Genomic DNA, 17,539 nt, shown 5'->3' on the forward strand with positions numbered 1-17,539 from the left:
GGAGATGAACTAAGAGACACAACTTCTTGGAGATGGTTTTAGCACGCTTACAGCGTTGCATCATGACATGAGCGTTTATGATACAGAAAACATATTGAAAGAACCTGGACATTTTTTTGCTATGGAGCAAACTCAAAGCGGGATTTATTTCACCTGTGAGCAAGAAGGGGGAAATGGAAAACCCCGAATGGAGTTGGTGTGGACTGATTACAGAATACTTTTGGTTGGAGAAGGTAAATAACTGTCGCTCCAATCAACTCACATACTCTGGTTTAGACCACCCTCTGACTTGTCGATTTTGAAAATATCCACATCCCAAGAGTGAATGGTACCAGTGCCTTGCAAAGCCATTGACTTGAATGAAGGCATATTTGAAAGGCATTTCAGAACCACGCACTTCACTTTCCCAGAGGACTCTGTGTTCAGGGGCACATTCATTAAGGCCTTCACTCTCAATGTGCATCCTCACCCTGTATGATCACTGACTGGCCAAAACAAACAGCAGCAATTTCATCAAAGATGTGAGATGCAGCAATCCTGTAATAAGTAATTATGTAGTCCCTGATGTCCCCCCGCACACTTTCTATTCACTGCCGAAATTGCAAGTTCAAATGAGTGAGCCAAACTGCTGGCAGTCCTGCTGTCTGTCTGTGATTGAGGAGAAGATACAGAGTCGGTCGGTTCAGCACCCACTGTGCGCTTTTATTTACTTCCAATTACCATTTTCAGCTGTCTGTATCAACCCTACTAAGGCTAAAGAAATAATACAGGTCTTTGTCATTATCATGCTGGGCCAAATAAGAAATTTACTGAGGCACAGCTAAAGGTGTACGTCTTTCACAGAGTTGGGGAAGCTACTTTGAAACTCCAGCTTGTCAAGCTACAAGCTATGCAGTATTTAATGTAGATTAACTACAGTCAATATACCCTATTGAAAAACTAGTTAGTAATGCTACTCGCTATTATTAAAATGTTGCTAACTTCATTGAAGTCCCTGTGATGGGTACAGTTTTCTTGCCTGTTTTGATGAATTTCCTTTCAAAATAAGTAATTAGGGTATAAAACAGCACTTGAACAGATCAATTTACACTAAATACTGTTCAATAAAACTAGAAAATATTAAAATGTATAAACTAGTGCAGTCAGTTGATTAAAAATTTTAATCGCAATTACTCGCATTATTTTTTTTCTATTTAATCGTGATTAATCACAGATTTTGAAAGTGCTTAAATTTCACGCTATATATAATTCTTTTCCTGTCAAAATGCATTTATTTCCATCTTAGGAAAGAAAACAAAGCAAAATGTAACAATATAATGCATTATTAACATTTTCTAAACAAAGCCTTCCACAGTATAAAGACAGAAATGCACTAAAATAGCACCAATTCAAGTAACATTAAACGTTTCCCAAAGTCTAATTGGGAGTTTGACAAATTGAAAGAACTAGTCTCCCCATAGGTTGCATTTTTTTTTGCAATGGGCATTAAATCTGTTAAACTCATATCCTACACAATCTGCTGGTAGACTGTGGCTATCCGCTTTGCAACAGCAATTGTGAAGCCACGTTCGTGATTCGCGTCAGGGCATCAATGCCAGTGCTGCTTTGAAATCCACATGAAGACAAAAACTTCTCATTCTGCATTTTGGTGATAGTTGCCTGTCACAGTTATTCACTGTTCTGTTCCATGGACTCTTATTTTGAAATGGTTTTGCATCATCTGTCCTTAGTTTCCCACGAACTACATTCCCCATAATGCACTGCCCTCATCACAGCCATCTGTTCCCAATCCTCCTCACCTATTCTCCATTCCTTCATCAGCACCTTTGTGTATAAATACCCTCTAGTTTGTTCCTTCCTTTGTCAGTTCTTGAATTGTTACTAGTTGGTTATGTATTGTTATGTTGAGTTGTTACTTTGTAGTGTTCCACTCCAGCGTATTTCCTTGTGTGATTCCTTGTAAGATATTTGTTCCACTCCAGCATGTTTCCTATATTGATTCCTTGAATGCCATTTGTTCCACTCCAGCGTCTACCATTAAAAGACTGAAAAGTTACTCCTGCGTCTCCTCTCTTCCTCTCCACATACCAACGTTACATTGACGTGCTTCTGTGGTAATAAAATGCACCTTACATAGGCTTAAAATTACTTGATTTTATCACAAGTCCCATATGGCTTGTTTTGTACATCAAATAGCATTAAGAGGTCCTTTCTCCATCATGTTATCATGGAAGCGCTGTTGTGTGTGCAGAGATTATTTTATTTACTAAGATAACAACCTCCACTGCTTTATCATAGGAGAGAGTGTAACAGTCAACTAGCGTGTTATACTATTTTATGCTAAGCTTGTAGACTAGAAGGGCTCTGGTGTGTGTTGTAAAGTGTGCGTCAATGTAATGACACATTACAAAGGCTACACCCTTCAAACTAATGTTTATGCTGGTATATTAATGGCAAGTGTGTTAATTGCGATTAAGATAAATTAACAAGTTAAACTTTAATTAATTGCATGCATTAACACATTAATTCAGACAGCTCTAGTAAAGTTTGCATACCCTTGGAGAATTGATAATATATGTACCATTTTTAAAGAAAACATGAGTGAGCAGGCAAAACATATTTCTTTTATTTCTTATGGGATTCATATTCAACTGTAGGTTATAACAGAATGGCACAATCATAAAACAAAACATGGCAACAAAGAAAAAAATGAAATGACCCTTGTTCAAAAGTCTGCATACCCTTAGTCCTCAATACTCTGTATTGCCCCCTTTAGCATCAATGACAGCATGCAGTCTTTTGTAATAGTTGTCTATGAGGCCCCAAATTCTTGCAGGTGGTATAGCTGCCCATTCGTCTTGGCAAAATGCCTCCAGGTCATGCAGAGTTTTTGGTCGTCTTGCATGAACCGCATGTTTGAGATCTCCCCAGAGTGGCTCGATGATATTAAGGTCAGGAGACTGTGATGGCCACTCTAGAACCTTGAACTAGAGGGTCAACTTGGCCTTGTGCCAAGGGTCATTGTCATGCTGGAAAGTCCAAGAGCATCCCATGCGCAGCTTTCGTGCAGAAGAATGCAGATTGTCTGCCAGTATTTTCTGATAACATGCTGCAATCATCTTGCCATCAATTTTAACAAGATTCCCCATGCCTTTAGAGCTCACACACCCCCAAAACATCAGTGAGCCACCACAATGCTTCACAATGGGGATGGTATTCTTTTCACTATAGGCCTTGTTGACCCCTCTCCAAACATAGCGCTTATGGTTGTGAACATAAAGCTCTATTTTGGTCTCGTCACTCCAAATTACAGTGTGCCAGAAGCTGTGAGGGGTGTCAAGGTGTTTTCGGGCATATTGTATCCTGGCTTTTTTGTGACATTGGCGCAGTAAAGGCTTCTTTCTGGCAACTCGATCATGCAGCTCATTTTTGTTCAAGTATCATCGTATTGTGCTCGTTGAAACAACCACACCGTCTTTTTCCAGAGCACCCTGTATTTCTCCTGAGGTTACCTGTGGTTTATTCTTTGTATCCCGAACAATTCTTCTGGCAGTTGTGGCTGAAATCTTTCTTGGTCTACCTGACCTTGGCTTGGTATCAAGAGATCCCCAAATTTTCCACTTCTTAATAAGTGATTGAACAGTACTGACTGGCATTTCCAAGGCTTTGGATATCTTTTTATATCCTTTTCCATCTTTATAAAGTTCCATTACCTTGTTACGCAGGTCTTTTGACAGTTCTTTTCTGCTCCCCATGACTCAGTATCTAGCCTGCTCAGTGCATCCACGTGAGAGCTAACAAACTCATTGACTATTTATACACAGACACTAATGGCAATTTTAAAAGCCACAGGTGTGGGAAATTAACCTTTAATTGCCATTTAAACCTGTGTGTGTCACCTTGTGTGTCTGTAACAAGGCCAAACATTCAAGGATATGTAAACTTTTGATCAGGGCCATTTGGGTGATTTCTGTTATTTTTATGATTTAAAAAGGAGCCAAACAACTATGTGATAATAAATGGCTTCATATGATCACTATCCTTAAATAAAAGACAATTTTTTGCATGATCAGTCATATTTTCAAAATCAATGCCAAAATTTCACAATTTTTGCCAGGGTATGCAAACTTTTGAGCACAACTGTATAAACATAATAGACAATAGTGATAACAGCACCATTTGACTAAATATAGATATTTTAAGTAAGCACATTTGATTTTTACCTCAGTTTGCTCAGCTGTAAAGCTACATGTGACAATTTAAGACAAAATGTAACACAATTTAACCAAAAATAGTGATGTTGCATTTTGCTACACCGCCACTTGTTGGAAAAAGTAGATTGCTCCTAAAAAAGCTACTCTGTTTTGAAAACAGCTGAACTTCTGTCACGTACACTACTGAAAATGTAGTTACAGTAGGTTAGAAGTGTCGCTACTTTTAGTTAGCTAGCTGCTCCCCAACATTGTTCCACATAAAGTGTGAGAGACATTTACACGCATACAATCAAACACACAGAGAAAATATTGCAAACTGCTTCAAATATGATGAAATACTGTATGACAAAAAATTAAATAACAGCAATCTACATGCAGAGAAGTGTTAGTGTTGAAGCCTAAAGCCTTTTTGAGCCTGTGACCGTGTGACCCCAGATAAACTGAAATTCTTCAGCAAAGCCAACAGTTGGGCTATCATATGCACAAGCCATGCAAAGAATCTAGCATTTGTCAAGTTGCCTGATACACTGTCCTGCTAATATTGTAATGCATCACGGAGTATGAATCCATTTTGTTATATGGTCCAACACTTGTGCAAAAGTATGCTACATAGTGCATTTTTGGATTTGTAGCAGAAATATGGCAGCTGATGAATGAAACATTAGACACTATTAATAAAGGCAGTAAAGGCACATTCTCTGATTCCATGATAATGCAATAAAAAAAGCTAATTCATGCTTGAAAATCACTATGTGATTAATGTGGTGAACAATCTGAGAGGCCTTATCACTTCTAGAGTGAGATGAAAGCACATTTTTTTTTAAGGATCCATGCTTGCTTCAACACAGGGCCAAAAGGTAATGCAATGACAGAAAATTACCGCATTTTCCTCTTTGTCTGTTTCTGTCGTCTGCCAGGCAAAAATCGTCACATCACTTAGAAAATTATGTATGTCTATAGTACAAACTGAGCTGGATGAGTTGCAGTTTAATGCTTAGAGTCAGGTGGTTTGAACAGTATAAGCAATAATTTGTAACAACATTTTATTCCAAATGACTGAACCACAAAATTTGGGGTGTCATGTAGAATATCTTGAAGGCAATGTGGATTTCATAGAGGTATTTTCTTGCAGCTATGCTATCCCAATGTTAGTTAGCATGAAATTCAGAAGCAATATATCCCAGAACAAAGTTTTGCTTAGCCAAGTGATCTGACCTAGCTGCTAGATAGTACTTCTATAAGGGCGTTGCAAGTCACCAATCCATTATATCCTAACAATTCAGCATTTTAAACGTTGTGCCAATCTTTGAATTGAGTACTGTTCATATTAAATGAATAGTTCACCCATAAATGTCATCATGTACTCACCCTCATGTTGTTCCAAACCCATGTGACTTACTTTCTTCCGTGGAAGAAAGGACATTTTAAGCAGAATGCTAAGGAGGGACTGATAGCCTCAGTAATAGCCTCAGTAAGCATTCATCAAAATTCTTCCTCTTGTGTTCCACAGAAAAAAGTAAGTCATATGTTTTGGATCAAAATGGGGGTAAATAATGACAGGACATTTTTGGCTGTATTATTCTACAATTTTGTTAGGCTACCCATGTTTGAAATTAGGTATTTACTCCACTGAACTAGTGACTTGCTGTGCTGTTATTATGTGTTGGCTCTAAAAAGTCAAAGCCCCCAAAGCTAGCCCCACAAAGCCCTGTTCACCCCCTCTAGCGTCAGTTACTCACGCTGGCACTGGCCCCAGGAGACACGCGTCCAACCCCAGCAGCAGTCGATGCGGCCACCGTATCGGCACAGCCCATTGGATGAGGTCATCTGTCTGGGCCACCTGTCAGGAGACAGTTTGATCAGTTTTTGGCCAATCACTGCACAGCAGACAGTTACGCGGGAAAAACAATGTACATACTTTGGCAAAGAATTACTTAAATACAGTGACAGCTGCTCTTAATGTTACTCTTACAAACATGTTATGCTGGATGTATCCAGAGCAGCATCTAAAGTGTTCTTTAGGGAGTCTAAAGAGGTCTAATGAGGACTGATGCAGTCTCTAGGTGGTTTGATTAGGTCTACTGGGGTCTGATTTGGTCTTTAGGGGTCTAATGTGATCTCTAGGCAATCTAATGAGGTCTACTGGGGCCTGATGTGGTCTTTAAGGGATCTGATGTGGTCTTTAAGCCAGTGTTTCCCAACCTTTTTTCTGCCACGGCACACTTTTTACGAATAAAAAAAATACCACGGCACACCACTATCAAGTCACGTAGGTATGCTACATTACTTATATGTAGTGAAGTCACAGGTGGCAAGAGCGCTAATTGGGTAATGAAAAAACAACAAATTTGCTTCTTTTCTAATTTGTTGATTTGTTCTTGCAAATGAATTCTTGCAATGCCACAGCAAATTACAGGAATGCAAACTCATGAAGGGCAAAAAGGTAAGAGAATCACTGGTCCACGAACATTTGTTTTTTTTTAACAATTAGCTAAAAGCACCAATTCCAGTGATTATAATGATTCAAGTAGAACAAATTAACTGCACAATTTTGCAGAATTAGCTGCAAAAATAAAGGGCATTTTAGTGTGGCTTGCTTCTGTGTCACAAATTTGTTCAATTTAATTAACTTATTAATTCAGTGACCACTTCTGGAGATGCCAGTAGGTGGCGACAAATGAGCATCTTATGTGCTATGAGTGAGTCATTGAATCATTTTGAGTCATTTATGACCGAAGAGACTTTATAGTGTTTAAGCATTCCTTCAGGTTGAGCATTATTTTTCATCCAAAAAGACAACAGTAATAGTCTAATAACAGTGAGTTTTAATAACGTTCTTCTCCTTCATTAAAACTTGCTTGACTACAAATCTACTGACTTCAGTAGATTTTTTTAAGAATTATAAGTACAAAGCAGATCTACGGTATCATTTTCCTACAGTTGCCTATTTAAACTGCTGAGCATGACTTTTATCAGAAAAGAGGACAATAATAGCCTAATAATAATAATTTTAAGTTTAAATAGTGTTTTTTCATCATTGTAAAGTGCATTTCACATGAGTTGAGTTGAGGTGTCAACACTCCGTTCAACACCAGCGTCAAGTGCCGCATTGCCCTCCACATGACAAGAGTTGCAGAAAGCGCCACGGAGGGGCGATTTTTAGAGTTTGCTATGCAAGAAAGCGGGAGATGTGTACAATAAACATTGAAAACATGTATTTGGAAGAGAGAGAGAGAGAGAAAAAAAACTGGCTGTTGCTTTGATAGCAGAAAGTAATAAAAGGACTTGTTTATGTTTAGGTCTTAGCGTTTTCTTGGTAAATTTTAATTAGTTCAATAACTGGGGTCTCTGATACTTGGAAACAATAAGGTAATATTTAATTAAAAGAACATTCAATATCTCTTCACAAATTTGGAGAGATTTTAAATATTTCTTGTTGCTTTGTACTCTCAAAGACATTATTTGTGAAGCAAAAACCTGTGTGGAAAAAAACTTTGGTGAAAAGTGGCGTCACTTCATAGACTTCAATGATTTCGGCAGCGCTAATGAGAGTCATGTGAAAGACCCTTAACATGTAAAAACATCTCTCACTTTAACACATTTATCATAGCTCTTCCACCCTTTTCTCTCTTTGATGAACAACGAAGACGATAGATCCCGAAGTGTACGAAGAACATGCCCCTCTCATTCAGACGGTCGATGCATGTACCAGGTCATTCAGCTCGTTTACAAATGAGAAGTTTCACGAGTGTCTCTTCTTCAGAGTTCAAGCTCCATTCCTGTCAGACACAGATTCACTGTGCACGCACTGCTGTAGCCATGCACGCGATTGGCCATAGCTGTAACCAATCAAGCGATCTGCCTCAGTAGGACTGCGGTTGCCAAGAATGCGATTGACTACTGCTGTCAATCAATCAAGCGGGAGTTCGACCCCTGATTATTTGTAATTTTTTTATTTATGCATTTATTTATTTTGTGAAATTTGATAATTTTCCACGGCACACCTGACAATCTTTCACGGCACACTAGTGGTTGGGGAACACTGCTTTAGGCAGTCTGATAAGGTCTATAAAGGTCTGATTTTGTCTTTATGGGATTTGATGTGGGTTATATGGTTTTCGAGAGATCTGAAGTGGTCTTTAGGGGGTCTGTTGAGGTCTAATGGGGTCTGATGCAATCTAATGGGGTCGGATCAGCTCTAGGTGGTGTGATAAGGTCTTTTGGGGTCTGTTATGATCTTTAGGGGATCTGATGTGGTCTCTAGGGGGTCAGATGAGGTCTAATGTGGTCTGATGCAATCTCTAGGTTGTCTGATGAGGTTTATTGGGGTCTGATATAGTCTTTAGGGGAACTGATGTGGTCTCTAGGTGGTCTGGTGAGGTGTTTTAGGGTCTGATATGGTCTGTGGGGATCTGATGTGGTCTCTAGGGGGTCTGATGCAGTCTAATGTGGTTAGAAGCAGTCTATGGGATTTGATGTGGGTTTGGTTGGGGTTTAATAGGGTCTGATGAGGTCTAATGTGGTTTCTATGGTGTCTGATGCAGTCTAATGGGGTCTAATGTGATCTCTAGGTGATCTGATGAGGTCTGTTGGGGTCTTATATGGTTTTCAAGAGATCTGATGTGGTCTCTAGGGGGTCTGTTGAGGTCTAATGGGGTCTGATGCAATCTAATGGGGTCGGATCCAGCTCTAGGTGGTGTGATGAGGTCTTTTTGGGGTCTGACTTGGTCTTAATGGGATTTGATGTGGACTCTAAGTGGTCTGATGAGGTCTAGTGGGGTCTGATGCAGTCTCTAGGTCTGACATGATCTATCTATCTATCTATCTATCTATCTATCCATTCATCCCTCCATATACCGTAGTTCTACTTGCATGCATTGTTTAGTAAAATATACTATTAAAAAACAAATTTGGCAAAGATTCTTGCACATGTGCTAGTCACGAGGCATCTATTATTGTTCCTGTTTTTTCTCTTGTTTGGTTATCCTAGCATCAGTTATCTAGCGGTGTCTTATCTACAGAAACACAGCTTCCGTTGTGCTCTGTGACACAGGTCTTAAGACCACCTTGAGTTATCACCCTGCTGTGCCATACCAGGGGCAGATGTTCTCATCTGCTGATACTGGATGCACAGAGCAGAGATAACCCAAACTGTGTCTAGCCTTAAGTTAGCAGGAAGCTGTTAGAAATAGTATGATTTTTACAGTGAGATATGTTACATGACCCAACAATGAGGGTGAACAAGGCATATTTTTTGAAAACATAATGCAAAGGCTGTTTAAAAACGATTTTCCACAAAGTTAGAAAGGTATAGCTACAGGAGCAGTTGAATCGCTTTTGAATCGGAGAGTTTCTTGGCAGCTCAAACTGGGATTACTGATTTCTTTTTTCACAAGCAGCAGTCTAAATGTTTTTGTGTAGAAGTAAGAGCACAGAACCATTTAAGGTCTGAGAAAATAAGCAAAAGGGAATGAACAAGGGTCACATGACGTAAGGAAAATGAATCATGGGTAAGAAATACAGGGAAAACATCAAATTTTGCCAAAGCAAAGCTAAAATTAAACTTCTACTTAAAGTGCCTGGCTCTATTACCAAACAAAGGAGAAAATAAGAAAGAAATAGTGAGTGTAAGGAAGATCATGAGAACAAAAGAAAGAAAGATACAGTTTTATGGCTGAGGAGAAAACAAAACCTAGTGAGCTGCCTACCCAATGCGAATGGTTTCAAAAGTTAAGTAGCATAATTATTCTGTTTCTTAGATACCTTTCTTATAACTGATTAGAAATACACTTAAAATTCATTCAAAACTAATTAATGAAACGAGATTTGAGGTGTAGGTTAGAGCTACATTGACTAATAAAAAGCACTCAGACATTTTGACTTTGCTATTCACAAGAAGCATCTGCTGACGAGGACCATACCTCACTAAAAAGAGATCTCAGAAGACCTACGATCAAGAATTGTTGCTTTGCATGAAGCTGGAAAGGTTACAAAGTTATCTTGATGAGCTTAGATATCCATCTGTCCACAGTTAGACAAATTGTCTATAAATGGAGACAATTTAGTACTGTGGCTACTCTTCCAAGATGAGTCAAAGTGCACACATCAGAATACTCAATGTGGTAAAAAAGAACCCTAAATTGACAGCTAAAGACTTGAAGGAATTATTGGAACTGGTTAACATCCCTGTTCATGTTTAATGTTCAGAAAACATTAAACAGGCATGGTGTCCATGGCAGGACACCACAAAGGAAGGCTCTGCTTTCCAACGAAAACATTGCTGTGCGCCTGAAGTTTGCCAAAGACTACCTTGACACTCCACAATGCTACTGGGAAAATGTTCTGTGGACTGATGAAACTAAGTTTGAACTGTTTTGGAAGAACACGCAGCTAAAAAGAGTACAAGATACCAACATGAAAACATAATCCCAACAGTGAAGTACAGTGGATGGAGCATCATGATTTGGGGCTCATTTGCTGCTTCGGGGTCTGGACCACTTGCCATCATCGAGGGAAAAATTAATTCAGACAAAATCAAGGCCCAGACCTAAACCCAATAGAGATGCTGCTGAATGACCTCAAGAGAGCCATTCACACAAGACATCCTAAGAATATGAGCTGAAGCAGTTCTCTAAGGAAGAATGGTTCAAAGTTCCTTCTGAATGTTGTGCAGGTCTAATCCGCAGCTACCAGAAACACTTGGTTGAGGTTATTGCTGCCAAAGGAGGATCAACCAGTTATTAAATCCAAGGATTCACTAACTTTTTCCACAGAAATGTGAATGTTTAATGGGATGTGTTCAATAAAGACATGAAAGTTCATAATTGTTTGTGTGATGTTAGCTTAAGCACCATGGTGTTTGTCTATACTTGTAACTTTGATGAAGATGACATCACATTTATGCATTTGGCAGACACTTTTATCCAAAGCAACTTACAGTGCCCTTATTACAGGGACAATCCCCCTGGAGCAACCAGGAGTTAAGTGCCTTGCTCAAAGACACAATGGTGGCGGCTGTGGGGATTGAATCCACAACCTTCTGCTTACCATTTCAGTGCTTTAGTCCACTACACCACCACCACTCCACTCCATTTTATGACCAATAAAGAAAACTAGCTAATTCCAAAGGGTTCACATACTTTCTCTTGCCACTGTATTTATGTACTTAGTATTGTGATGTTAGCTTAGCAACATGCTAACTCTAAAAACTCATTCTAAAAGTTCATTCACGGGATGTACAGAGTTGCTGCCTATGTAGAGCATTTAAAATTGTTCACTTATGAGGTTTCATAATAGCTATGAAGTTGCCTTAGAAGAAAACTTCCTAGGTAGGCAATAGACAACTACTGTAGGCAGTTCACTATAGGTTTTAATCAGAATCAGAATCAGCTTTATTGCCAGGTATGCTTACACATACAGTTTGTCTTGGTGACAGGAGCTTCCAGTGCACAACAATACAATACAGCAACAAGACATGGATAATAATAAAAAAGAATTAAAAAATAAAATAAATAAAAATAGAATAAAAATAAAAATTGAATAGAAAATAAAGTATATATAGAATACACAATAATATATATATATATATATATATATATATATATATATATATATATATATATATATATATATATAAATACACACACTACAGGTCAAAAGTTTTGAAACACTTGACTGAAATGTTTCTCATGATCTTAAAAATCTCTTGCTCTGAAGCAAATGCTTAAATGTTTGAAATTAGTTTTGTAGACAAAAATATAATTGTGCCACCATATTAATTTATTTCATTATAAAACTTACATTTTATTTAAAAAAAAAAAGTTTTTAAATTGATGACTTGGATCAAATAATAAAGAAAAGCAGCCAATAAGTGCCCAACATAGATGGGAACTCCTTCAATACTGTTTAAAAAGCATCCCAGGGTGATACCTCAAGAAGTTGGTTGAGAAAATGTCAAGAGTACATGTCTGCAAATTCTAGGCAAAGGGTGACTACTTTGAAGATGCTAAAATATAACACAGTTTTGATTTATTTTGGATTTTGTTTAGTCACAACATAATTCCCATAGTTCCATTTATGTTATTCCATAGTTTTGATGACATTAATATTATTATAAAATGTGAAGAAAAAAAATTATAATAAAGAATGAGTAAGTGTTTCAAAACTTTTGACCGGTAGTGTGTATATTTATATAAATATATAGGCAACAGTTCCAAAAGGTATTGGGCAGGGTGAGTGAGGTCCAGAGTGATTTGTCCAGCATTTTTCTTCACTCTGGAAGTGTATAGTTCTTGAAGGGAGGGCAAGGGGCAACCAATAATCCTCTCAGCAGTCCAAACTGTCCTTTGTAGTCTTCTGATATCCGTTTTCATACCTGCACCAGAGTTACTGAAGTGCAGAGGACAGACTCAATGACTGCTGAGTAGAACTGTATCAGCAGCGCCTGTGGCAGGTTGAACTTCTTCAACTGGTGAAGGAAGTACAACCTCTGCTGGGCCTTTTTCACAATGGAGTCAGTGTGGGTCTCCCACTTCAGGTCCTGTGAGATGGTAGTGCCCTGGAACCTGAATGACTCCACTGCTGCCACAGTGCTGTTTAGAATGGTAAGGGGGGTCAGTGTTGGGGTGTTCCTCCTACAATCATCCAGTCCACAATCATCTCCACTGTTTTGAGTGTGTTCAGCTCCAGGTTGTTTTGACTACACCAGTAAGCCAGCCGTTCAACCTCCCTTCTGTATACAGACACATCATCATCTTGGATGAGGCCGATGACAGTAGTGTCATCTGCAAACTTCAGGAGCTTGACAGAGGGGTCCTTGGTGGTGTAGTCATTTGTATACAGGGAGAAGAGTAGTGGGGAGAGCACACATCCCTGGGGGGCACCTGTACTGATTGTACAGGTGCTGGAAGTGAATTTCCCCTGTCTCACTAGCTGCTGCCTGTCTGTCAGAAAGCTGGTATTCCCCTGACAGATAGACGTGGGAACAGAGAGTTGGTGTAATTTAGTCTGGAGAATAGCTGGGATGATGGTGTTGAAAGCCGAACTAAAGTCCACAAAAAGGATCCTTGCATATGTACCTGGCCTGTCCAGATGTTGCAGGACATGATGCAATCCCATGTTGACTGCATCCTCCACAGACTTGTTTGATCAAAATTGAAGGAGATCTAGAAAGGGTCCAGTGATGTCCTTCAGGTGGGCCAACACCAGTCTCTCAAATGATTTCATGACCACAGATGTCAGGGCGACGTCTGTAGTTATTAAGTCCTGTGTTTTTGGGTTTCTTTGGGACAGGAATGATGATTGAGCATTTGAAGCAACATGGAACTTCACACTGCTCTAGTGATCTATTGAAGATCAGTGTGAAGATGGGGGCCAGCTGGTTAGCACAGCATTTAACACAAGCGGGTGAAACGCCATCTGGGCCCTGTACTTTCCTTGTCTTTTGTTTTCAGAAGACACGGCACACCTCTTCTTCACAGATCTTAAGTGCAGGTTAAGTAGCGGGAGGGGGGAGGAGGGGGGGTTGCAGGAGGTGTTGGTGTTTTTGTGAAGTGAAGTGAAGGTCAGAGCGGGTGTGGGGTGTGAGATTGTGCCTTTCAAATCTACAGTAGAACACATCAAGTCGTCAGCCAGTTGTTGGTTCCCTACAGTGTTGGGGGCAGGAGTCCTGTAATTCGTAAGTTGTTTCAGGCCACTCCACACTGATGCAGGGTCGTTAGCTGAAAACTTGTTTTTCAGCTTATCAGAATAGTTTCTTTTAGCCACTCTGATTTCCTTATTCAGTGTGTTCCTGGCCTGATTGTACAAGACTTTATTCCCACCTCTGTAAGCATCCTCTTTGGCCTGACGAATCTGCCTTTGTTCTGCTGTAAACCAAGGTTTGTCATTGTTGTATGTTAAATAAGTCCTAGTAGGAATGCACATATCCTCACAAAAACATCCAAATTCGTGTCTGCAGCCTCAAAAACACTCCAATCAGTGCAGTCAAAGCAGGCTTGTAGTTCCAGCTCTGCTTCATTGGTCCATCTCTTTACAGTCTTTACTACAGGTTTGGCTGATTTTAGTTTCTGCCTGTAGGTTGGAAGAAGATGAGCCAGACAATGATCAGAGAGTCCCAAAGCTGCTCTAGGGACAGAGTGATATGCATACTTTATTGTTGTGTTGCAATGATCCAGTATATTTCTGTCTCTGGTTGGGCATGTAATGTGCTGTTTGTATTTGGGCAGTTCACGGGTGAGGTTTGCTTTGTTAAAATCCCCAAGAATAATAATAACTGAGTCTGGGTATTGTTGTTCCGTGTCTGTGATTTGATCAGCCAGCTGTTGCAGCACTCATGCACGCATGTGGTGGGATATAAACACTCACCAGAATAGAAGAAGAAAACTCCCGTGGTGAGTAGAAAGTCTTAGAGTTAATAAAGAACGCTTCCAGATTAGGACAGCTCATCTTCTTTAACATTGTTGCATCTGTACACCACCTTTCATTGATGTAAAAGCATGTTCCACTGCCTCTCGTTTTCCCTGTTAAATCCACGATGCGATCTGCTCTGAATAGCTGAAATCTCGGCAGATGTAACGTGCTGTCCAGAATGGCTTCACTCAGCCAGGTTTCTGTGAAGCACAAGGCAGCAGAGGTTGAAAAGTCCTTGTTTGTACACAAATGACGAATACCTCCACAATGCAATTCTCGCTGCTCAAATGAGGCAGCCGGGTCACAAAATTAAAAGTAGATGCTATTATTTTTCTATACATTTGCTCTGGTACATTTGAGACAAGAGAAGTCATGAAAGATTAATGGAATTCATGTTTCTATTGCCTGCAGTGGTCTTTCGCAATTCATGTGGTTGCATAGTGAGTTCACACATGTATATGAATTATGACATCAAGCGGAGCTCAGGTAAAGTACAAGGGAGTACAATTACAGCCCTTTATATTCCTCTGCCACCTCCACGGACTGACAGACAATTAGACAGACATCTTCAAAACATGTGCTTGAGAGTCAAGCTGTCTTTGTTTAACAGAGTCTCAATATAGAATACGTGGGTTAGCCCGGCAGATGTAACGTGCTGTCCTTGAAGCACAACGCAGCAGAGGTTGAAAAGTCCTTGTTTGTATGGGTGAGGAGATGTAGTTCGTCTGTTTTGTTAGGAAGAGAGCGGAGAATCGCTAGATGAATACTTGGCAGGGCTGTTCGAAAGCTGCGCCGACAGAGCTTGACCAGTGCGCCAGCTCGTCTCCCTCGCCTGCATCTCTTAAACAACACAGCTGCGCCTCCGACTAAAATGTCCAGCAAAGCGTCCGTATAGTCAAATACCAGGAAAAGATTGTCTGGTATATGCTGCTGAATGTTCAGCAGTTCGTCCCTGGTAAAACTGATTGGAAAAAGATTACTAACACAGGACAAACAAACAAAAACAACAAAAGAATTGGAGAGCTCCACACCGAGGTTGCCATTCGTGGCGCCATCTTATCAGCTTAAAAGACAAAGCGTGTGTGCGTGGATGTGCTATACTCTATATGTAAGTGCAAAAAAAAAAAAAAGTTGCTGATTTTTGCCACACACTGCATCATTTTCTTCAGTTAGCCTTGATCGCAAGGCAGTGAAAATGCTAATGTGGTCACTACTGCTGCCAGTCACTCCGGTAAAAAAACCATGATGCTAAGCAGTAAGTGAGAATGACAGGCTGAGGAAAAATGTTAGTATATGCAGCCTGACAGAGCTATGAGGGAAAGGTGATTTCACAACAGCTCTAGAGACACAGTGTGCATGCTAACAAGGTTGTGTTCAGCTCCTGGCTATCACTCCTCTGTATGTCACCTGAAACACATTTAATCACATTTACAGCAGAGGCTCAATGGATGCCATGCATTCATAGCCAACTAGACAATACATTAAAAAAATACGGTATAGTGATATTATTTAAAGGTGCACTCCATGTTTTTCTTTTTTTCCTTTTTCTAATTAGTAACATTTAAACAAAAAGAAATAAATAGTATTTTTGAAAAACATGCTTAAAATCGTGTACACACATGAGATGAAGAATCCAGTCATAAAGTATCAGTTTTGGAGAAAGCTGAATTATTCTACATATGGTGCAGTGCAAACAATCATGAACGCTTCCATGTTGAGATCATATGATCAGCCGAATATTAATAGCTTTAATATTTGGGAGAGGGGTTCCCCCTTGAGCATTTTACCATTTCAATACGGTACACAGCGCATTCAATATGAGGCATCCACTAAAACATGGAACAATAGGAGTCCTGTACAGGATGTCTTCATTTATGCCAAAATACGGGATGTCACTGCTAATACAGGGCAGTGGGCAATCCTAATGGCAATGGTCATTTAAAAAAGTTTGTCTTTATGTAATGCTGCATCGACGCTACTAGGTGTCAGTGCAACAAAAACAAAGAGTGCATCTAAAGGAAATTATTTGAAAAAAAGTATCTAACTAAACAAATAAATATATCATGAACAATTTCAGGCCATTTTCCATCAATTTCCTCTATAATTTATTCTATTCAACTTATTATACATCCATATAATCCATACAAACCCCTCTAACCCTAAGTTTGAGAAAAAGTAATAGGAACTCTTGCCTTAGAAAGCACACCTAATAAGACAGTAAGCCTGACAAAATATGAATAATAATAAGATAATAAATTAAATAAATAATAATGACTTAGTCTGGCAAGAGTATAATTCATATTTTCTGCAATGCATAAGAAAGAAAGAAAGAAAGAAAGAAAGAAAACAGATAGCAATGAAGGAAAAGACAGACCTTCATCACAGGAACTTTCTACACATCTAAGGAGCAGAAGAAGTCAGCGTTTGTCCCACTGAAGAGACAAGAGCAAGCAATCGCGTGCCAGTCAGCAATCTGCGAACTCTGGGCCTGATCCAAGGAGACACCAAACTGAGAGAGAGTGCATCGCCCACGAGAAACTGGCGCCATACTCACTGCTTAGTGGAGGTAACAAGACTGTCACAACAAATCCCCTGTCACCTGAGAGATTATCTTTACTCACCTTGTTAAAGATGTAGCTATTATCCAGTTTCAATTTCCAGCTCGGTCTGGGATTTGTGTATTACACAAATGACGAATACCTCCACAATGCAATTCTCGCTGCTCAAATGAGGCAGCCGGGTCACAAAATTAGAAGTAGATGCTATTATTTTTGGCTCTGGTACATTTGAGACAAGAGAAGTCATGAAAGATTCAAGGAATTCATGTTTCTATTTGCCTGCAGTGGTCTTTCGCTATTCATGTGGTTGCATAGTGAGTTCACACGTGTATATGAATTATGACATCCAGCGGAGCT

The 17,539-nt window shown here is 39.5% G+C and overlaps 1 protein-coding gene across 2 annotated transcripts in view; it reads right to left on the reverse strand.

The window, feature by feature from the left end:
* The window catches only part of npnta (nephronectin a), an 85,403-nt gene that overhangs the window by 56,854 nt on the left and 11,010 nt on the right, over positions 1–17,539 (reverse strand). For both annotated transcript variants that reach the window (XM_051703271.1, XM_051703272.1), the window contains exon 2: positions 5,954–6,054. In XM_051703271.1, the coding sequence (XP_051559231.1) occupies positions 5,954–6,054 (101 nt within the window). The remainder of the gene's footprint in view (positions 1–5,953; positions 6,055–17,539) is intronic.

Source organism: Myxocyprinus asiaticus, chromosome 7 (genome assembly GCF_019703515.2).
Source record: "Myxocyprinus asiaticus isolate MX2 ecotype Aquarium Trade chromosome 7, UBuf_Myxa_2, whole genome shotgun sequence".
NCBI classification, from domain to species: domain Eukaryota; kingdom Metazoa; phylum Chordata; class Actinopteri; order Cypriniformes; family Catostomidae; genus Myxocyprinus; species Myxocyprinus asiaticus.